Consider the following 23,995-nt stretch of genomic DNA (forward strand, 5'->3'; position numbering starts at 1 on the left):
AATATATTCACAGTTAAACACACTTCAGTTTCTCAAGATTTTCAAAGCATTCAGGTAATTGACGATGAGTTTGGATGCCTTAATATGTAGTTTAGGGGACTGAATTTTACACATGCTGAAGAGTGAAATAACAAAAAAAGTAACCGAAACAGCAGCCACAGGCAGCACACCACACTTCAGCATGTTTCATCATGGTAAGAACAAAATGATCAAGCTAAGCACTCCCCAGATGGATGCTGTGTAACCATATTCTAATTTATTCTTTTTCAGGAATTACTTCCTAAAATCTGAATAAAGTCTTATTACATTGATTTAGAAATGCAATCATTGCAAACTTTGGGATTAGTTCACATTTCCTGTGCTGCATGGGTTTTGTCTGTTAAATAGTAATAACCCAAGCTCATATTAAAGATTTCTTAGGACATTATTTGAGGTTTTATTATCTCAGAAAAGCTGCTTGAGCCACAGTGACAAGGAATGGACCAGTATGAAGAGAAGTATTGCAGTACATTCCGTTGGACTTGCTGTAAAGTTTTAACAGCAAAACCCAGACCATGCAAAAGCCCTGCAAGCTGGGAAGCCTAAATCAGAAGCCTGAAATGGAGCTCAATGCTCCATTGGGGAGCATTGTTGTTCCATCGGGGATCAATGGGCATCAATGTTCCATTGAGGAAACAGCAGGTGTTTCCCCAACAGTGAGAGTAAAGCCCATCTGTATGGAAGCCATTGTTTTCCTGTGAGCTGGTCTGAGACTCTAGAACATGGACTACTCTAAAATTTGACTTTCTAGAGAACACACAGTGATGTTTATACTACATTGAAAAATAACTAAAACCAAAACCAAGCCCCTAAGAAAAGATAATCTAAAATATTTAACAGAAAAGGAGCAATCACAGAACAAAAAGACATACAAAATTTCCTGAAGAATAGAGCTCCAATACAGGAAGACCACATGAGGTCTTACAAACTTCAGGCAAATCTTACCAGCACCTTAAGCTGTTGGGAAGTCCAGCATAAGACCACCTTACCCAGCAAATTAATTCGGAGGCCTTGTTTATACAGTGTTGAACTTTTATTTTCAACATGCAAAGCTCACAGCATGGACCTTAAGTCTCTACTATCCCCCATTATACTTTACAAAAAAAAAAAAAGGAAAAAAGTTTAGAGCGTGTACTATACTCTCTCAATTCCACAAAGGCCAGAGTTAATACAGAACAAAATTTTCAGTAGAGATCAGAGTAAAGAAGTATCTCAGAGAAGAAAATAAGTATTCTACACACTGGAATCATGAAAATTTTATCAGTTTATAGATCAAGAAGGAATATGGTGTTGATAAACAAGGTCTGGATTTGATGTATTTGCCAATCAAGCAATTCTTGCTCCCTGCACACCTAAGAATGTAAGGACCACTTTATAATCATAGGGTGATGTGAATGGACACAAGCCCAATGCTCTTAAAAAAAAAAAAAAAGTCTGCATTATTTGCCTTTCTATAACAAGTATGGGTTACCTTCAGAAGTGGAAACTTTGAAGCTGTTTCTATCTACAAAAGTTCAGAATGGTTGAGGATGGAAGGGACCTCTGGAGGTCACCTTGTCCAAACCCCCCTGCTCAAGAAGGGTCACCTAAGAGCAGCTACCCACGACCGTGTCCAGGCAGCTGTTGAAAATCTGTAAGGTGGGAGACTCCACAACCTCTCTGGGCCACCAGAGATACAACCCTTCACGCACAACCTAAAACCACCGATAGCCAGCCAGAATCACTGAAGAAGCTAATTACACTATTCCAGTATTTACATAAACAGATGCAACACTTTGTTTTCACAGAACTAAATAAAGGAAGACTGCATCACTGTACTGTAGTAGCAGTTTCTTAATTTCTTACTGATATTGGCAAGCAATTACCTATGTCGGGTGGCTTAAATCAACACAGACAAAATTGGGATGTCCTGACAACATGGACAACAACTACAGAGTTTAGAATTTTAAATAATACACACTGTGTGTTCTTTAAAACTAGATTAAAAAATTTACTTTGTAATCAGCATACTTAATTTACTAAATAATTAAAATACCCCTAATTCAATAACTCAAAACATAATTTAAAGAGCTTATTTAACAATCACATAAAGTTTACCTGCTGCTTCATTATCTTTATCTGCTCCTTTTGCTTTCGCTTTTCTTCAGCTGCCATAATAGCTAACAAACAAGAGCAAACAAAAAATTAGTATCATAACATGACAAGAGGCAGGTAACTTCTCATTAATACGTTTCAAAATAATGTGCTAGCTTGCACAAACTTTCACAAGGAATACTTACCTTGCTGTTTTTTCGCTTCTTTGGCAGCTCGAGCTTGTTCCTGCTTCTGGAGTTTTCTCAGTAGCTTTATTTGTGCTGCTTGCCTAGCTATTTCTGTTACAAAAAGAAAATATTAAGTTCATAAAAACAGTGTTGTCCAACAATAAAGATATAGCTCATACTCCAGACATTTGCATGAGGTAAAGATAGAGAAAACAGTGGATTTGTTTTGCACACATTTATCTTGACACTTCACTATCAACTACCTTTAGTGGTATCTCATGTATCGATAACTACATCAACAGCATAAATGAACATGGATACTTTCTACATAAAAGAAAATACTATTTTTGGAGGAAAAAATAATGCTGCTTCATTTAAAAACTGATTTGTTCTTTCTTTTTAAAGCAGAAAACATTTGTCTTGGAGTACTAAATCAACATTTTATTCAGAAGGCATGGAATTACTGTTTTCCTTATAAGTCACCTCATGTAATTATCTAATCCTTTTTTAACAATGCAGTAAAAGCACACTCATCTGGGTCACGCTTCTCTTTACTGTGGCTACCTACAGCCAGGCACTCTTCCGCTAATTAGTAACTTCCTGAAGCATTCTACTACTTTAAGTGCGAATATTTATGACATTTGGATAAACTATGCATGGACACACTGATGTAAGACAGCTGTAGGAAGGACCTTCTGGAGGTTGAATTCAGCTTGCTATTCAAAGGTCTGAGGTCCAGGACCTCTATGATAGCATTCTCCAAAATACTGTCAGCTTCTTGTGCAATGGCCAAGACGCAAGCAGACATATGGAAAATCCATGCGTAGGTAAGATGATGCTGTAGATAGCAAGGGTAGTATAAATAGGTACACGACAAGAAGGAAACCTTCAGGGCCAAGGGGAAACCATACAGAAGGAGAAGTTACTCCTTAATCAAAACAGAACCAGTAGCTGGAAATCAGAATTTACATTATAGAGGAGAACTTAAAACTACTAACTATATGGAAAGGTCAACAGATGCAGAGGACCACTTAGTCTGAATTGACACAATCCATGAGGAGGATGTAGTTAATGTTCAGCATGCATTTGAAAAGGACAGATGGAAAACAAACACCTATACTGCAAAAAACAGGGACGACAAATCAGACCACCTGTATTTCCATTCAACCAGTATGTACTGTATTGAGCAAAATTTAAGGGCTTCTAAATCAAGCCAAGAAATCTAAAAAGAAATTAGGGAAACTAGAATTCTTGGTATCAAATGATAATCCAGATGTAATGGACAACTCATGGACACAGTAGAAGGATAATTAATAATACATGGTGTTGCGAGGTACCTACGTTACAGGACTATGGGAATAAGATGTACAGGCAGAAGACCAGCTTTCTATGCAAAGTGCAGTATCAAGTCACGTAGCATAAAAACAACGAATGAAGAGACATTTATGTAGTCCATCTGGTGGAACCCTAAAAGAAGCTATACAAAAGCAGTCTTCAAGCATGCATACTTCAAGTGAGCTACCTAGAAGCACTTCAAAAAAATGTATACTTGTCCAGGTAAACACTGAGCTGCATTTCAAAAAGGAAAAAGGTAGTCCCTATGTGGCTCTTCAGAAAAGGAGGCTGTCATAGGAAAATGGTGAGCATGTAAAAAATGAAAAGCTTGTTCAAATAAGAACAGGAAAGCCTATGACATGCCAAACTTAAAGAGTGAGTTAGAAAGGCTAAAAAAGAATTTGAAGAGCACCTTGCAAAGGATGCCTGAGCAGACAGATGTAAAAGATCTTTACATACATACAACAGGAAGCCAGAAATGCAATCAGTGGGACCTAATGATGAACAGGATAGAAAAAAAGGGCCTTAGAAAAAAAGGTTACTGAATTCCTTGTGCCACTCTCTACTGCTGAAGATGTTGGGTAGATTCCCCTACTCAGTACATTGTCTACAGCAGACAGGTCAGAAGAGCTAGATGAATTTGCAGTAAACATAAAAGAAGTATTAGATCAAGAAGGTAAGTCAGATGTTAACAGATCACCAGAACAGGACAGAGTAAGCTGAGAAATCTGAAGGAACACTAACATGAAACCACAGAGACATTGGTCTGGGTGTTCACCATATTATTAACAACAGCCATAGGATTGGCAAGCCTTATGAACAAAAAAAAAGGGCTCTAGCAGAAGCCTTGGAAACTGCAGATCAGTTAGTCTGATTTTCCTTTCCTGTTGAGGTGGTAAAGTCTTATTGTACATATTATGTCTTACACGTACTTACTGACTACATTATAAAACACCACCAGTTCAGACAGTCAGCATGGCTTCTACAAAGAGAAATTCTGCCTAATTTTGGGTTTCAATGAGAGTGTCAGTAACAGGGAGATAAAGAGAATCTAATGGACATAATGCATTCAGAATTTCAGAAAGTATTTAACTAGAGTCTAAGTCAAACATTATTAATAAAACTAAGCTGTTATGTCATTGAAGGAAAGCCTCACAGACTGAAAGCTCTTTAAATGATACCAGGTAAAGGGCAGAGATCAGCAGTCACCTTTTGTGATGAAGAAGAGTTAGTAGAGGGTTTCTTCACAAATCAATATTAGAATGAGCTTTATTTAATATCTTTTTTCACCAATGAAACCTGTAAAGGGGACTGTAAAGTTAAATCCCAAAATATGAAGATGATATTAAGCATTCTGGAAAATCCAAGGCTATGCTGACAGCAAGGAACTCTGTAAGAGCCCTGCAAAACAGTGGGCAAAGGTAGCAGAGGAGCTTCATCATAGACAAATGTAAGGTAATACACCTAGAAAAGAAATACTGAAATTAGAGGACACATAAGGGGATCAAAGGGATGGAACAACTACCTTCTGAGAAAAGACTAAAAATACTTGGTCTCTTCAGGTTGGAGAGAAGATGACTAAGGACAGAGAGGATCAAAGTCTGCAAAATCATCAGGGTGGTGGATAACAAATTAGAGAACTGTTATTCTCCAAACCCCGCAATAATGGAACTACGGAACACCCACTGACAGTAACAGAAGATCATTTTTTAGAAATGAAAATGGTCCAGTAGTTAGCAGACTTCTGGAACTTGTTGCCACAGGAGGCTGGTAGAGCAAACATTGTCAAGAGGTTAAAAAAACAAAGAACAGGCTAATTCACGGGCAACAGTTCCATAAACAGAAAATAAATGGAGCAAGAAAAACATGTGCTCTACAATACCACTCATAAAACACCTCAGGATGCCACGGTGCATGTATGAGGAAATAAATGGACCAAGAAGCGATCAGATTCACATGCTTTATCCAAGCAGCATCTCCTATGGCCACTACTGGAGACAGAGCTCTGCACATGATGAACCCCTGGGCTGAGCCACTGAGACATTTCTTACGTTCTCATGTGGGGAAAAAAGTATCAAGGTAGATATGAACATACGTAACATCAAATATTACACATTCTGAATCTTCTTGTATATATAGACCATATGTTTTTGTTCATTTTATTAAATGCTACAGTGCTGGTGGGAAAATAGACATGGGAGAGTGCTTCTAAATACTTCCCCCGCCCCTTACAGTAGCCAATAAAGGGAAAGGGAAGATACAAAGTGCAGCAAAATGGCTTAGTGACTAGGGCTTATCTTTTTCCACTGAGAAGAAGAGACTTCTGGAATCAGTTACTGTGTCTCAACAATAAATACACAGCCTCGCAGCAAACGCTATGATGCTTCAGCAGTTGACACAGTTTCCTAATTCTCAGACTGAACAAAAGCTGGTGGCAACCTTAACACAGAGGTAAAACAGCTGTGCAACACTACAAGACATACCACGTACTAAGGTATTTCTAAAATGGCCTTCTCTCTGTCCGTGTGTCCAAAGCATTACCGTTGCATGTCTTAAATATATCTATAAAGAACAGTACTCATTGCAGCCAGCAAGGGAAAAAGATGCAAAGAATCGCACCAAGGCACATATTAAAGGCGCATGTACTGTTAGCAAGGACATTATGCAAAATACAAAGTAGCTACCCAAACATGTCCAGAGTCAGCACATGGAAGAACAGTTAAGTCTTAAGTTAAAATAAACATCCTGCCTCCTGGGCTGTAAGAATTTTTCATATTGGATTAGATGCATTCAGAAAATATGATAAAGTTATGGACTAAAGAATTGAAATTCAAGAGTCACGTACCTGATGTTTATTTAAAACCAGGCCCTCACGCTTTTGATATATAGTAGTACTTGATATCATGAAAGTTCTACTGTCGACATTGGTACTACTTATTATAGGATCCTATTCAACCTTATGGGCATTTAAATCTTGTCACTATCAGTGATTTCACAAGGAAAGTATTTCCCCTGGAACAGCCAGAAGTTTCACAGAAATGCTAACTTCAGTGGTTCTCAATTTCAATGTCCACTGTTATTTGAGCTGATACAGGGGAAAACAAAGATCTGTTAATTTTTATCAATTTAAAAAATTTATCAGTGGTAACCAGATGATTGGATGTCTGCTTTTTTAAGTTTTATAAGTCTAAATAAAGTAACTACAGAGTAAGCTCTTCGACACACATTTACACTCACACTTCTTCCTTTGAATCGTATATACATTTACTGATCTTGAAAAAGGCTTCAAGAAAAGCATGTGACAAATTTCCAAAATAAAATGTTGTCTACTAATATCCTAGTGAAACACATCATTCCTCTTTAGAAAAAAACATTAACTCTCTATGTACTGATACCCTCTGTTCGTGAAAAAAGTAACATACTTCCTACCTTGAGCCTGGAGCTTTCTTAAAAGCTTTGCGTCGGTGTTGTCTAGAAATTCAGTGCTACCAACATTCGGAGGTCGGCCTTTGCGTCGTCTCATTCTTGACTCCTCTCTAGAGTGCTGTCTGTCTGGATTTGGCGGTCGTCCTCTACGCCCTTCCATAGCTCTGATACGGGGAATGACTTCCTCTTCCTTCAGAAGACACCACTGCACACCCTTTTAATTGACACATTTCACAGACAGGTATTATAAAGACAGATTAAAAAAAGAAAAAATAAATCTAAGACACTTGAGAACATGAACAGCAAGAGATTTTTTTTTTTTCCCAAGTAAGTTATATATATATATATATATATATATAAATATGCAAGAGCTGTGATGTACTATTTGGGTAGTACAATGTTTTGATGATGCACAGAAGCTATACATTGAGAGGTTATCACTACAAACTTTTGTAAATTGTACTACTATGCAAGATTTTGAAGACTATTCAGTTACTACCTAGCAGGTATGCCATTACTGTGTTATTTTTAATTATTTCTGACCAAATCGCTTATTGCTCAGCCCCTTTTTAAAAGGTGAAATAGATTCTTCCTTATTATGTAAACGCAAAAGTAACTACTCTGCTTTCACATAATCCAGTGCTCAACATGAAAGAAAAAAATGTGTCAAGCTACAAGTCACTGTCTTCCAACTGTTAGTGTTTACAGAAATTTTGACATACATAACAAGCAAAGGCAGTATTGTATTTTCAAATATTGCTTTCTGGGGTGTTGTAGATCTCAACAACTGAGTTGAAAAAACACAGACTCATTTTGATCTTAAAGTTTTATTTAGTACAATTTAGTTCTCAATCTCATCCACTGCAAGAAAATCAATTTCTGCGCCAACCTGAAGCAATCAATAGTTTGTAACTTTTAAGAATCCATCTATCTGAAATAAAAGTTATGGTAACTATATTCTCTAACTAAACAAAGTATGCAGCAATACATTCAACCCCTTCTTTCACTATTACTACTGTTTGTTTGTGGAATCCCCAAAACAAATACTGAAATACTTTGTTAATACAAATACCCGAGTTAGTCCTCACATAGAAATTGCTTTACTTTAACTGATAAAAAGTAGAGTTTATTACATCTACTGAGCAGAACAGGAGCACAGTCTATCTGATCCTGTTTGATTGAACACTAGTATTTCAAAATTGTAACATCTTTTACCATTTTCCCCAGTTTTTGAAAAATGGGGGGGGGGGAAGTATGCTAAGTATCCTTCAGGACTACTCCATACTTTGCCTTAAAAAGGTTTGTAAAAGATTTTGAAAATGTCTGCTAAAGCAAGAATGAAAGTTGGTAACTTATAAGACACATTAATTAAATATCTATTCAGAAAAAATACATTTGCATTACCAAATTTTTCACATTTATATGCACATAAATACTGAAATCAAATTTGCTATACTATAAAATACATTTTTTATTTGCTTATTCTGACAATTTATCTTTTAATTCTTTCTGCTCATTCTTCATAATTACAAATGTTTAATGTAAGACTTGACAAAGGAAATGGCATTTTGTTAATGAAACATTCAGATTCCAAGAAAGCTATCAGTATCTGCAAAGATACCTTTTTTGAAGTCTGGATCACTCCCAGTTAAGACCATCCCAAGAGTACATCACACACTTAGTTAACAGACATTCCAAAGGGCTTTGTTATTAGCTATGTTCCTAAAAACAAGCTGTTCAGAATCATGACCTATCACTATGTGTATAATGTAACATCACTAAGGACTTTTTAATCCAAAATAGTTACCTCTACCACTTCAACAGAAGTTAATTCATTTTCTATCTTTAAGAATACTACCTGGGCGTACATTTTCATCTCACTGTCTAGTACCTGACTTAGAATTTATCACAGGTTCATTTTGTTGAGCAATGTAAGCTAGATTTAATACTATACTTATCACCTACAGCAACCTCCAACCTAGGAAATCTCATCCCATAAACTGCAAGTGCTGGGGGGAGGAGATGGTTAAAAACAAAGGCAAAATAGAATTCAAAGAAAAAAGGAGGAGAAGCAGCCATCATTCAAGAAGTACCTTAGATCCTGCAATGGAGATTGCTCTTGCTCTGTATTCCTATTTTCTATGGTTAATGATACTAATGACAACAAATATGCAGAAAAGAAAGATGGAGGTCCACAAGATCATTAGAGCCACAGAGACTATGGATGTATATTACATTTTCCTAATGCCTCCCCAAAAGAGAAAATAGAGGCCATCAAATGAAGCTAGTAGAAGGTTCAATAAACAAAAGGAGCTGGCATTTCAATGAATGGGGAGAAGACTGTTTAATGTCCTGCCAAAGGACATTGTGGATGCAACAAGTTTCCACAAGTTTAAGAGAAGACAAGACAAAACAGTCCAGAACAGATCCATTAAGGGTTAAGCAGGAGTTAATTCACCATCTATATTTTGCGCTCAGGTATCTTTTAAAATCTGACCCAAAATACATTTCTATTGAAAGAATGTAAAATCTGATATTCTGTGGATTTTCAATATTCCAAAGAAAAAATACAGGGGTTGAGAATCAGGGGCTTCCATAAAATCTAAGCTTCACTACACAAACATTAGAGAAAAAATGGGAATAACACTGTGAAATGTTGTGTTTTGTTGCTGAAACTAATCAAAGTAAGAACTTAATTCAATTTCTCATCTTCAGGCATCTACCATCTATTGTAATACTGTACTGTAATCAGGACATTTGCCAAAAAGGCACCAGATAACTATGCGTGGAAGCAGAATCAAGCTCAAAGCCTGTTAACCAAACTATTGAACAAAACCACAGGCACTTTGCAAGAAGCAGACATCCTCATTAATTTCAGTTCAGATTTGTGAGAAAAAGTTAACAACAAAGCTTTTTAAATTGAATTGCACAATTCAGTATAGGACAAACATTTTAAATTCCAGTTTCTAGAAAAGGAATCAAATAATTACTACTACATTACAAATGCATATGACAGCTGATTTTATAGTTGGCTGTTCTGTATGGTATTTCTATTGCATCTGTAATAAACATTTTAGACTTCTAAATACTTATTCACAGAATAAGTCTCGTAAGTAAACAACAGTAAGTTTAAGAATTGGCTTAAAAGAGGTAGACTTCATGCCTCATAAAGATGTGCTGTATTTGTTCTGAGGCAGCACCATAATCAGATACTCTGAGAAAGACTAATGTACATCGGAGTTACTTCACACCAAGGAGATGGCAAAAAGTACTTTAAGCAGTTTCCACCTTTCCTGTTCCTAAATTCAGCTGCCTTCCTAGGCAAGCATTCAGACTTGTTGGAAAAAAAAAATACATTATTTTCACAGCTTTATGCAAAATCTTATTGGGAAAAAAAGTGCACGCCATGTTTACCATGACTTAACAATTACTCCCAGAGAGCTATATCCAGGTTAAAAAGTCCATATTTCACCCTTACCGATATTTCATCTTCAACTAAAATGGATCTGAAAGGAGCTGCATGAAGAGTCAAGTTTTCTCTAACTACATAATGACCCTGCAAAGGAAAGGGCTGAGAGAGCTGGGACTGTTCAGCCTGGAAAAGAGAAGGCTCAGGGGTATCTCACCAATGTGTATAAATACCTGGAGGGAGGGTGCCAAGAGGACGGAGCCCAGTGACAGGACGAGAGGCAACGGGCACGAACTGAAATACAGGAGGTTCCCTCTGAACATCAGGAAACACTCCGTCACCGTGACTGAGCACTGGAACAGGGAGGCTGTGGAGTCTGCCACCTTACAGATTTTCAACAGCTGTCTGGACATGGTCGTGGGTAACTGGCTCTTAGGTGACCCTTCTTGAGCAGGGGGGTTTGGACAAGGTGACCTCCAGAAGTCCCTTCCAACTTCAACCATTCTGTGAGTCCATGATGGATACTCTTGCTGTTATATATTAATCAAAGCCAGCAAGATGCAATCTTAGAGCACAGCTCAGTATCACTCCACAACACTCTCTTCCACCTACCACTTGATGCAATATTCCTATCCATATTACTCAAACTCATAAGGACCCGTGCCCTCTCCGTCACCCCAAATCACATTCATACCAATCTTTCTAAACCACAGCAGTTTAAAGCCTACAGGTTCTGTCACTGAATTTCCACGTTTGCCAAACTTCAAACATTCCTCTAACCCTACTATTTCATGGCCCACTTCTGCCAGGTATGTTTCTCTGTTAAAGCAGTTCATCACTGCTTTCAATAACCTGTAATATCTGGTTGCTTGTGTACCAGGAGAAACACAGGCACTATCAGAAGCAGGTAACCCATGTATTTTTTGCTTCCTCTAGGTAATTCTTCAATATAACCGATTTAGCCCTTAGATAATTTTCTTCGCATCTTGTTCCATCTTTGAGCTTTGTGAAACTTACCCAATCACTTTGGATGCATGCTGCATGTCTCAAAAGATGACAGAAATATATAACGAAGAAAGGGAACAGTAACCATGAAAGGCTATACAGAATAATTGAAATTACAGCAAAAGAAGAAACAAAATTCCTGGAATTACCTCCAGACATCCATGAAGATATGATTATCACATATTGTTTTGAAGCTGGACAATTTTAAAAATTTCAGTAAAAAAGGTGCAAATTCTGTTCATGAGGTATCAGTATCACATACTGTTTTACTAAGTGCGTATTATCAGCCTGAGTGTAGCTCAACTGTTTACATTATAATCTTCTCATTCAAAATCTCATACATAAAATGTAAATACATTTTAGCACATCTGAAACAGCTGCCCTCGGTCCCCCACACACCCCTTTTTTTCTTCTTCAGGGAAACTTTTCCTTTGTCTAACCAAGTCTCAATGGAACCTACCCACAAACCACACAAGTAGAAACTACAGTAAGGTGTACAGCAACTGAATATTCATATTGCCAAACCTTGCCTACAGAAACCTGCCCTTCCCGATGCCTTCATTTTGAAGTTTTAAAGTATCAAAGAAGGGCAAAATCTGCAAATCATCTCATAAATTAAAGGGAAAAGAAGGAGATAATTAGAGAAGGGGACAAGACTAATGAAGTAATATGGGCAACAGACACAAAAAAGGTAACAGGGTAAAAAGAGAGCAGATATCCTGACATTACATTATGTTCACAGTATAAGGAATTATTTCAATCAAGCCATTCAGGTACATAATGAAGTTCACAACTACATGAACTTGTAACTGTTGTTTTACGAAGCCCAAACATGAAGAGGGTTTAGCAATGTTTTACCCTGTAAGCCAGGAATCAGGAAGCACCACCTAGAAGTAGCTGCTTACTATGAACTCAGTCTTCATTGCTTTCAAATTTATGCTATGTAAATGTTAAGTATTTCTACTTAACAGGGTATCACAAGGACATAAGGCTTAACTAGAACCTGAATTCAAGATTGCTGACAGCACGATGTCTGTCCACATTCCTATAGTAACATATTCAGGATACTTATCTTTTAAAGAAGCAAATATATTCACTGACAAAAGTCCAAAAACTTTCGTGCACATCCTGAAGAAATGGCAACATGACCAAAATACAGTAACACAGTATGGCACAAATGTAATATTAATTTCCTTAAAATTCTAAATTTACTTATCCTTGTCTGGTTTATCCACACAAAGTCTAACAGTTCTACCACTGTAAAGTATAACTCGTATAACTCAGCATTCCTTCCCGTAAAAATCTCATGCTTCAGGAAGCTCAGACGGTATTCTCAACACAGGAAACATATTTAAACATGTATTTTACATATATTATGCACATAAATACATGAAAAGGGTGTGATTTAACACATACACATAAATTACCATCAGTATTAGGTTTATACAGTAAAGGAAGAAATAAGAGTTTTAGTCAGAAATATGTGAACACTGACCAAGATAAAATATGTAGCTCGGAGTTCTTTCGTACTAGACAAATCCAGGCTCAGAGCTGATCATAAGGCATACTGAACTCCTGCAACCTCCTAATAAAATCACTGAGAGGAGCGGTTTTCAACACTGCCCAGGATCAAGCTCTCAACATCTCAATATAACTACTATTAAGAAATATGCACAATTTTTAGAAAGAATTAGCTAAAAACAGGCAATGCTTCAGATGGTAGCAAAAATCACTTCACCTAAATTTAAGTTAATGTTCCTTGGATCAAAGACTTTACTTTTTAAAAAGTGGATACCTGCGGTCCATCTCTGGCTTCATAGAAGTCACCCACTCCTATTTTTGCACTGAAGCTGAAATTGTCCCTTGAGATATCCATTATTCCATTTCTGCTGAGATACTGAAAAAATCACATATTTTTCCACTTCAGCTTGTAAATAATTACAACCCAGGTTTGATGTACAGCTAACTTCGTGAGTGTAATGTTTTGCATATTCTATCAAAGAGATATGCATTTATAGGAGATCAAATCAGTAACAGACTGAGATACATTACGCCTCACATCACAGGATATTTTGAAATAAGTATCTTTATTGGAGGGAAAAAATGGCATTTTTTAATTGCAAGCATGCTTAGTAGCATTAGAACACAGAAGTTAAAAAAAGGAATGTACCTTTACTACTTCAGGATACTGTCTTAGCTTCTTTCCACAAGGTGCAAAATATGCTACTTCTCCTTGAAGACGACCACCAAAGTTTCTTATTCGGGTTTCTCTTTGCCAGCTAGGGTAATATGAAATAGTTGCATACAACAATACACTTTATAAAAAACAAGTAATTAATGTCGATTTAAGATTTTTACATAAAAGGGAAAAGGCAGATACCTAAAATGTGACAAGAGTATCATAAATCAAATAGGCAAAACCAGAAATTGTTATTATGTAGATTGTCTAAACTCTGACTATATATGGGTTTATTTGCATCAAGCTACTTACATATTACCAGATTTTAAACGGCTTAGAACTATATTTCAGGGAGTTATTTGGAGTCTATACTGGCTCAGATCTAACCATCAGGATTAATTTCCAGCGGCAAAACTGCTAAGAGACAGGTCACGTTTGCAAAAGAGCAAATTTGATGCACAAAAATTAACACATGAAATATGCTGACACTTTTAAAGAGATCCACAGTCACTGTGAGTTGGAAATCTAAATTGTTGAAGCCCTTTCCTTATTATTCAGCCTCAAAAATTTTTAAACTGTCATTTCTTTACCAACTGACTTTTGAAGGTATTATCTCCCTTTAAGGAATATCAAGTATATACATAACCTACCCATATTCAAGAGGAACACGCAGCTCCCGTTCATCTGTTACTCTTCGTCTTTTTGAAATACCTAAAACAGAATTTCTGATTAACACCTAAGAGAATTTACAAAATGAAAACAGTATGTTCTTAAAATATACTTTTTATCCTTATATCCCCAAACCAAAAGATAAATCACTTTTACGTTCTAACCATTACATACCTCAAGTACCAAGAAAATTAATGTAACTATTCTCCTTTTGAAATACATTTTCCTCTAAAGTTTCCTTTAACCTCTTCTGAAATTGTAAACAGAAGAAAACCTAATTATGCCATACTGAACTGCTTGCCTTGTTTGGCTCTCTCAGATACTGCTAAAATAATTCCTTACACACCTGTTTTTCTATAACTAGATCATATTTAAAATTTTTCAGTACATAAGATGAAAATAAAAACACTCTTTACTTTAAAAATCCATGCATTATAATAGGCTCAGCCTTCAAAGAGCACTGTGTATAGATTGCTGTCACCTGCCAAATGCAGAAAATTTTCAGGATTATTCCAGCTTTTCAAGGTTCAAACAGATGATGTGTTTGGTGCTAGTCAAGAGACTGAATCAATAATATGATAGAGACAATTGCCAAACGTGGGGTTTTACGGAGTGCCAAAGGCTGATACTTTTCTCAGGCCTCTTTGAGAGAACCATAGGACATGAACTATGTACACAGACAAACTTTTGGAAGATGCATTTCTCAAAAAGGTAGTTTGGACCTTGTGTAAAGAATGTGACACCTCTCTTCCCTGTGGAAATGGACATGAAAGAGTATCGTTATCAGACTGAACCCTTGAAACTTGCTCCAACCTCTTAACAGCCAGGAGGAGTGTCATATGGTACAATGGCACAGGTTTCCAACTGAGATGCCTACACGATCTGGAAGCAACTGCTAAGAGTCCTCTACAGAAAGCACTGAGGAAATGCCCATGCTTGGATGCCAAACTTCTTGGACACGTCTGCAGTCTTAAACTAACATGACTGCCTATTACATTACTTCCAATAGTCACAGTTGAGGGAGGGAGATTGCTTGTCCAAATACAAGTGAATTGAAAAAATGAGTTGTCCAGTGAAAAACAGATACAGAGAAGAGACACAAGACCTCTTCAGTGACTGATCAGCTTTAGGTAAAATGGACACAAAAGTATTTTAATTGTGTTATGGTGATTCTTACTAGGAAAAAGTACTACACCTAAAACAAGGACACAAAATTATTTCATTCTACCTCTCACCTCCGTAAACAGACAAAAATCTGCTATCAGCCTTTTCAAAGCATCATAAATCAACACAGATTCCCAAGCAAAAAAAAAAAACCTTTGTCTTTTAAAAATTTGGATTACTCCTAATGCATGGGAAATCTTTTACAAACTGTGTGATTAATAGGTTTGTTTCTGGGAAAAATATGAAGTAGATCACATTACAGTGCTTCAAAGTTAATGCCCTTGATGACATGGAATGAAATTCCTATTCCACTGAATCCAAATATAAAAACCAATTTATGAGTGGATGTCCCCATTTAAAATCTATTTACTTGCATGTTAATTAAATATCAAGTTTCTAATTCAAAGTTGTAAATATACAATTTCATTTGTTACCATGCAAATTGAGAAGTGTGACTTTCAAAAATGCATTCTTTTCTGTAGCAGTAGTAATTACTAAATTTTACAAATTAGTCACCAAGTAAAGGATTATAAACACTATATAACATCAGGCAAATGCTAAATGTACTTTTTATGAACCTTATAAAAATAATTCCTTCATGTAAATCCATAAATTCTACTGAGAATTTTGAAACAATAATGAATAAAGTTATATTTTTACTAAATACAGCTATTAAATTTGTTGAGGAAGGGGCAGAAATAGAAGATTCAGAATGCAAACTATAATGCATAGAAATTAGAAATAACTAGTTTAGAATAAAATGGTAAATAACAAAGACTAAATAATGAAAAGTTTTAATGTAATAAATATCAACTCTGGCTATTTCATCCTACCTTCTCTCAAATAATTATATGAGCTAGAATGTCCTGGACTAAGTGTAATGTTCAGGTCTTGAGAACTTGCAATTCTGCTGACTTGATTTTAATGTCTGTTGCAAACACCCGTGAAAAGATCACAGAATAGACCAGGTTGGAAGGGACCTCAACAGATCATCTGTTCCAACTTTTCATGGGAAAGGGAGCCTAGATGACATTATCTAGGCACCCTGTCCGACCGTATCTTGAAAACCTCCAGTAACGGGGACTCTACCACATCCCTGGGGAGGTTGTTCCAGTGAATGATTGTTTTTACTGTAAAAACATTTCTTTCTTATGTCGAGATATCACTTGATACCAGTGTCTAAAATACTTTTATAACTACTTTTACAACACATGCCACTTAGACGTTACATTGTACTATAACAAGACATTCAGATACCACAGTGTGTACTTGGTGTAAGAGTAGATGGTGCTGTCCCAAGAAAAACCGCAGGCTGGGACTCAGGACATAAGGCAGCTGGTGCAGAGCTTGGGGTCTTTGCTACTTGGAGGTTAAGTGGGGTGGAATGAGCTGCAAGACCAGTGGAAGAGTTCTTCACAGAGGATGAAGTTTTATTCAGCTTCAGTGGAGTTTTCTCTCCCTCAGTGTCTGTATCGGATTCATCTTGATCTTTATCATCCTCATCGTCTTCATCCTCAGACCCTTCTGTATCTGACTCAGAATTACTGTCAGACTCTGTTTAAAAAAAAATGTGGCAAAAGGCACGTTATGACTTGATAACTAATGGCAAATATATTTAAGTTCTAACACTTGCAAAGTCTTCTGCCTTATTAAATAAGAAGCTCTTCTGACTTGAATTTTTTTTTATAACATCTCTTGACTATAAATAGAAGGTTATAATTAACTACCTAAACTTTAAAATTACTACAAATATGACAGCATAAAGTAATTCTGCATGATAATGCACTGTTGTTTCGGATATAATTCTTTGTTTTTCCATGAGGAGATGAGAGACAGAAGCTGCAGTATTTTAAGAGATTATGTCCCCTAGAATGAGCTACAGCTAAGACATCCCCTGTGAGCCAGGCAGTGGTTGAACACTACCACAGGAAGGGCACTTCACAGGCTGTGAAATCTAGCATGAAGAGGAAGCAAACGATGGAACTGGGTACAGGCTGAAAGGTGTCAGAATTGGAAGTGTGGCGATCTGGGCAAAGGAAGAGTTAGAGATAGAGTAAAGGGTAGACAGGATAAGGAACTGAAGATGGGCTACAGCTGTGAGAAAAAAAAAAGAGGATTAGTATAGGGTGTGTGGACGAGAGGGGGAAAGAGAATGATGAAGGTGGGGCTGGACCCAAGGGATATCAGCACACAAGGGAGAAAGGAGTGACTGGGAATACAATCAACTCTTTAAAACAGGCCTTGCCTTTCTGAATTGCATAAAAGCCTTTAAAACAGTAGTCTGAACGCTATCTATGAACACTGCAGCCCTTACAACTGCCCTGGTACTTTTCTCTAATCTTGCTCATTGACTACTGTGCTCCTGAACGAAGCCTAGAAACATGCTTTTCTTGCCTCTCTTGACAATTTGAAGGCCTTTGTTTAGTCCCTCTCTGGCTGGGGAAGCCTGTTCTGCAGATGGGCTCTGCCTGCCAGAATAATTAACCATCAACCAGCCTCTATTCTCCATCCCCCTCCTGAGCACCTTGCCACACAAGCAGTACATGAGCTGCAGGCTGGGTGATTCATCTGGAAGGTAGGTCTCTGACAGCCTTTCCAGAAGGTTGTGGAGCCATCTTACCAGGACAGCTGAAAGTATACTTGCCATATGACCGAGTATCAGAATACCCAAAACATGATTTTGGATATGACACAACGGGCGACTGGCAGACGTGCTACTTTCCAGGATATCTGTAGGACGCTGTGTGAGCCATGCCGCCCCAAAATTTCCTACCCCTATTTTAAAATATGGTGGGAAATACATGTTTTCAACACTCAAAAAATAAAGTTTCTGCTTTTCCTATTAAAAAGGTTAAACCACCTGATTGGCTATCATCAGAATCATCATCTTCATCGTCCTCATCTTCATCTTCATCGTCGTCGTCATCATCATTTGAGTCGTCAGAGTCCTTACTGCTGGGGGCATCTGAGTCTAGCCCTCTGAACTGCTCCACCACCAGTTTTGCAGAATGAAGGCGGTGTTGTGTTTTTACTGCATTTACTGCATTATTGCTGACTGTTTTATCCTTTCCTGAACAAGGTAACACAGGAGAGGTAGAGGGCATAACAGGTGTCCGGTTACCAGTTGGTTTTTTCCCACATGCACTCAAGTTTACTGGCAAAGAAAAGGGGGCACTACTAGAAATGGCTACACTTTCATTGATCTTGGTCTGGGATTTCAGTTTCGTAGTAAGTGCAAGAGGAGCCTCCTGGATGACGCTCTGAATAACTCCATTGGGTTGGTGATTACCTAAAAGTGCATTTGTCAGGAATGGATTAGAATGGTTGTTTTCCAAGGATGTGAGTTTTTGATGAGCTGGTGAACTAGATGTTGGTTTGGGGCTTGACAAAGCTGCAATAACCTTCTTCAGGTTCTTAGATGATTCCTGTTTCTTTAGCTGTGCTGCTGGGAATGTCTGTTTATATTGTTCCTAAAGAAATAAGAAGACAGAGGAATAAAATGTGGAATTTTTTTTTTTTCTTTCATATTCAGGCAGGTAAACTGTATGGAATCTTAAACATCTGCTAAGCTATTTTTCATAGGTCAAAAGTAGGTGCTAGCTACAACAGAAGAGATGAGTAACTACAAGTTATACAAGTCTCGTGATTTTCACTGTAAATCAACTAGGAAAAGACAAATTGAACTCAAGATGAAGCTGATCTGAATTATGTAAGGAAGCTTTTTCACTTGCTACATCACTCTAGACAGTGATTTTCATAAAGATTTTTTTTAAAGATTTTCATAAAGATTTGATTTTCATTAAGCATCTTGAAAAAATAAATTTTCAAAAGGAGACTACTCTTATGTACTGGCATAGGAAAAACACCGCTTTCTACTCATTTCAGCATATAAAAACTCATTAGTGAATGTAAAAATAGTTTTAGTAATTTGTTCATTTTAAAGCACGAGGTAAATACAACACACTAATGACTACAATACTAGCAGAAAAACAAAAGAAGGTTCTTGGCATAGAAAAATTTTATCAAAAAAAAAAGAGAGAGAGAGAAAATTTATTACTGAAAAGTATTGTGATATGCTAGTTTTTTAACTCTGAAAAAGTAGTACTTGAAAGTTCTTCAGACAAAAACTAAACAGTAGTGGCTCAGAAATGCATGTAAAGCTTACACTGTCTTTAGTCTCAAGACTCTTCCAAGGAAAAAGAAAACACATCATCTTTGATGGAAAAAAGTAATAGAATGGATAAAGATGGTACATTTTAAATCAATTTTTAAATATTAAGTCAAATACAATACATTCTGGAAGTTACTAACATTTAAAACTGAATATGAAATTATGAAAACCTATAAAAAAATATTCACACAGTGCATGTTTCCAGTAAAAGTTTGAAAGAAATCAAACCACTAAATGGTGATGTATCCTCAGCTGAAGACTCATAACCTAAATTTGACAGCAGAAGCCTCTTCCAATGGCAAAGACATATGTTTTCATAATTATACTTTATTTAACCATTTCAGGTAAATTACTAGCTTATTTGAGTTTTACAAAGTAACTGGGAGTTGAGAGGAAAAATAGTCTCTCTCTTCTGGTCTAGGAATAAAAACTACGTGATAAAAATATTTTTCAGTCCTCACTGAGGACTGTGAGTTAGCTGTGAATCAGAGTTCAGTTTACTCTTCACCAATACTACTTAGTTTAAAACAAAGTTTGTTTTTAATAATGAAACTTGCCTTGGTAAATGTACTTTTTTATTTTTTTTTAATCTCTCTCTCGCCTTAAGATTTCTAAAATGCTAGATTTTTGTTCTCTAATCCCCATTCAAATCTAACTGAATAGAAATCATGAAAATTCATCACTAGTCACCATAATCACTATTAACAAAATAAACTGAGAATCTACAAAGAATTTTTGTAAGCTACAGAACTGTTAACACAGACACATGTAAATATATTGTAGAGTCCTGACCAGTAAAAAGGAAGATCAAATTTACTGCAATGGCCATACTGAGTTTTAATAGCTATCAGTGCATGGATATCCTTCTGTCTTTAAAGAGCAAACAAAACCCAAGATTAAAACTTTTTTTTAAAAAAGGCTTTCAGTTACTTTGTTTAAAATCATGATTAAAATAGGTAATTTTAATTACTTTGACTTAAAACTATCCAACTTGAAACAAAGCAAAGCCATGATAACATACTAGATATGGAAAGTATTAAATCAGCGTTCTGACTGAAACTAGGAGAAGCATAGGAAAAATATCCAGGCCACCCAATTTACCCATGAGTACTTTTTTTCTTATTTTGATAATGATTTTAGCTGCTCATTTTCCTGAAGAGATGCATGACAAAATCCTTTGCTTTCTTTGTACCCATTATTCTCACCAGTACACCAATTGCTTTCAGCAGAGCTGTAAAGTTCCACTATGTGATGAGCATGAAACTCAAGTTTGTCATTATGTGACAGTAAGTTGTGTATATGATTACATCGTGTATGCATTAGGGTATGCATACTTGCACGTGCACCACCAAGTAGATAACTTTTCTCTGAGATAAAATTATGGAATAGTTCAGGGCACTTGTAATGTACAGTGAATCATCTCTAAAATTAAAGCATAATATTTGCTGCTCTTTAAAAAAACCAAACAAAACAACAAGAAAAAAACCCAAAACCAAAAAACCAACCACTACAGTTCAGAACATATACTACTCACATAATTTAATTTACATCATTCAGAAATCTGCATCAACTCTAAAAACACGCCAAAAAAACATGATATGAAAATAAATATACGTATAATTTAAAAACATTATATTTGAAAGAGCTTGATAGCACAATGTTGTATCTTGTTAAGCAGGCAACACAGGTTACAAATAATCAAGAAAAACAGTGATTTTTCACTCACCCGTTTTGATCTTACATCGCTGGTCAAAGAGAGAGATTCTTCAGAGGTATTTTTATTCCCTGCTTTGAGTAGATCAGGGGAAGGAACTATGAGTTTTAAATAGGTTTCCTTTTTGGCTTGATGTACCAAAGACAAAGGTTTCACATTGGGAACCAATCCCGTAGACTGTATTACACTTGTGTGTTTGTTCACAGATTCCTCCTTTGCCTGAGAGCTTTGGAAAATAAACGGAAGCTGCTGTGACAAAACCTGAGGCTGCTTCTGCTGGGACTGGAATGATGAGTGAGTCTGGGAATCAGACACAAGAGGTATCTGCTGGTGTGTTCTTTTTTCTTGGGACTTTTCATGTTGTTTTTGTCCATCAGTTTTCATATCTGTTACGCCACTATGCATTAGCACCTGCAAAATAATGTATTTTTGATTGTTCATATTAGATCAGTTAAAGACCCTTCCAGGAAAAAAAAAAGGTACATCATCAGTCTCCATGAAACTATTATGCCATTCTTGGCAGAGGATGAACAATAATAATTTTAAAATCAATCTTGTCATATATTTATTTTTTAGGGTTTTTTCCCCCAGATAGTTTCAGTATGTGAAGACAATGCTTAGTAGAGAAGGACTACTAAACCATGGCTGTTTTTAAATGTATTTTTGACTGTAAACCTAACAGGATACCCAAGATTCCAATCTTGTTCTTCTATTGGCTACCAGGAAAAGTAACCACCGTACTAGGAAAAAATCAACTGCCAAAGCAGTATCCATAGAAAGATGTATTTCCAATACACTATTCAGCACACAGCACTTAATGTCTTTGTATTTCCCACTTTATAACAAAAGTAACAGTCTAACTATTAAACTCCTAGTCCATAAAGAACACCACCACACACACATGCACGCACGCACAGGAAGCAAAGAAACCCCGGAAAACCCTGAAGCAAAACCAAAAAGAGTATTCTTAGCATTCATTAATGTGTAGTTAAATAATTGCTCACTGGTACAAATGTGAAGACGTCAATTTTTCACGAACAGCTTTCAGTGACAAGACTGTGAGCAGAATGAGGTATCATACCTTGTTCTTGGTTTTGTGATGTGCTTCGTTTTCAGAATCAGATTCATCATCTTCACTCTCTTCAGCACTCTGGTCCTCCTCCTCCTCTTCATCCTCCTCTAGATCATCGGAGTCACTACTACTTATGCCTTCGCTTGAGGTGTCTGAAGAGGACCCCGAATCACTGTCGCTGTTACTAGAGCTTTCCACTGCTTTTTTTCTGGGCTTCTACCAGGAAGATGAATGCTCTATTAATGGTTCAGCTTTAATCTGTGATATCATCTTATTACTATGCATAATCTTTAAAACAAAAAACAGTAAGACTTTGGAGTAAAGTGATCTGCAATCCTTGGAACACAACTGACTGTCTTTGCAGAAGAATGAAGAGAAAGAAGTGCTTCACAAGATGATGAAAATGAAAAACAGGACACACAGTTCCGCTAAAGTATTTTTCTGACCACATGCACTGGCAGAACACTTGGCATCACTACATTTCGAAGCAATGTATCAAATTTAGGCCTAGAAAATGGGCCTGGAATTCAGGTCTAGCAAACCTCCACAGAATGTACTGCTTCAAAAAAAAAAAATTAAAACCAAAAGCTTTATTGCAAACTAACATAGAAAGAACAATACATATTAGATTCATCAGTATGTTTCAGTGACACATTCATTTAACTACATTACTTAACTTGTAATTTCACAGTACGCACTGTTCACCAATGTAAGCTTTTGAGAACTGAGAAGAGTATGCTCATCAAATTGCTTCTGGGATTTGCTTCTGAAAAATGGGACCAAAATCTGCTGAAATACTCTGACATCTATATTATATTTAAATTCTTGGAAAGAACAAATTTGCAGACCAGAATGGGAAAGTAAAAGAAGCAACACAGAAGAATGTAGAAAAAGAAGAAAGGTGTAAAAACCAAAGGAACTCCAAAATGTTGACACTACAAGACCAGATTTTGAAGTGCAACGGATCAGGACAGTTAGCTTTTTGGGGAGCTAACTAAAATGAATCTGTGTATTTTACAAACACATCTGAAGGAGGTACATATGGACTCGAGTGTTATGATGGTGGCTATGTGAAAGACATGAAAGTTTGTATTACTGCATTAAAGCCTATTTAATCATTACAGAGAGTTTGCAGAATGATGCTGGAAGGTAGAGAAACGTGATTACAGATGTCAGGCAGCAGCAGCAAAGTGTTACGTAGCATCTAAACATGGCACATGGTGTCAGTGAGGGAATTGCAAGGTTAAAATTAGTTAAAAGGACGAAAGGTGGACAGCGAAAGTAGGTGACTAGAGGGCAAAAAAGTCGCAGCAATTCTAGATAACAATGCAGACAGGAGCATCAGAGAAACAGTACTTTAAAAATATATGCTCTCAAGAAAACTTTCCCCAAAAGTTTACTTTTCAAATCTAGTTTTTTATGGTAGGTGTATTATAAAACAAGAGGCTAAAAATAAAAAGAAAGAGCGATTTTATATCAAAGATCCCTGTCTTATGAAGAAGAAATGCACTTAAATTAGCGGGAGAACATAACAAGCTTATTCTTGTAAGT

The 23,995-nt window shown here is 36.5% G+C and overlaps 1 protein-coding gene across 8 annotated transcripts in view; it reads right to left on the reverse strand.

Moving 5' to 3' along the window:
- The window catches only part of BAZ2B (bromodomain adjacent to zinc finger domain 2B), a 168,901-nt gene that overhangs the window by 38,398 nt on the left and 106,508 nt on the right, over window positions 1-23,995 (reverse strand). For 4 of the 8 annotated variants that reach the window (XM_076343263.1, XM_076343267.1, XM_076343266.1 and 1 more), the window contains 10 exons: window positions 22,454-22,660; window positions 21,385-21,783; window positions 18,348-18,957; window positions 16,745-17,041; window positions 14,305-14,365; window positions 13,646-13,754; window positions 13,271-13,372; window positions 7,065-7,275; window positions 2,319-2,411; window positions 2,137-2,198 (listed from right to left, as the gene is read on the reverse strand). In XM_076343263.1, the coding sequence (XP_076199378.1) occupies window positions 2,137-2,198; window positions 2,319-2,411; window positions 7,065-7,275; window positions 13,271-13,372; window positions 13,646-13,754; window positions 14,305-14,365; window positions 16,745-17,041; window positions 18,348-18,957; window positions 21,385-21,783; window positions 22,454-22,660 (2,151 nt within the window). The remainder of the gene's footprint in view (window positions 1-2,136; window positions 2,199-2,318; window positions 2,412-7,064; window positions 7,276-13,270; window positions 13,373-13,645; window positions 13,755-14,304; window positions 14,366-16,744; window positions 17,042-18,347; window positions 18,958-21,384; window positions 21,784-22,453; window positions 22,661-23,995) is intronic. The other 4 variants (XM_076343270.1, XM_076343269.1, XM_076343268.1 and 1 more) reach the window with 1 other exon arrangement.

Source organism: Aptenodytes patagonicus, chromosome 6 (assembly GCF_965638725.1).
Source record: "Aptenodytes patagonicus chromosome 6, bAptPat1.pri.cur, whole genome shotgun sequence".
Taxonomy (NCBI): Eukaryota; Metazoa; Chordata; class Aves; order Sphenisciformes; family Spheniscidae; genus Aptenodytes; species Aptenodytes patagonicus.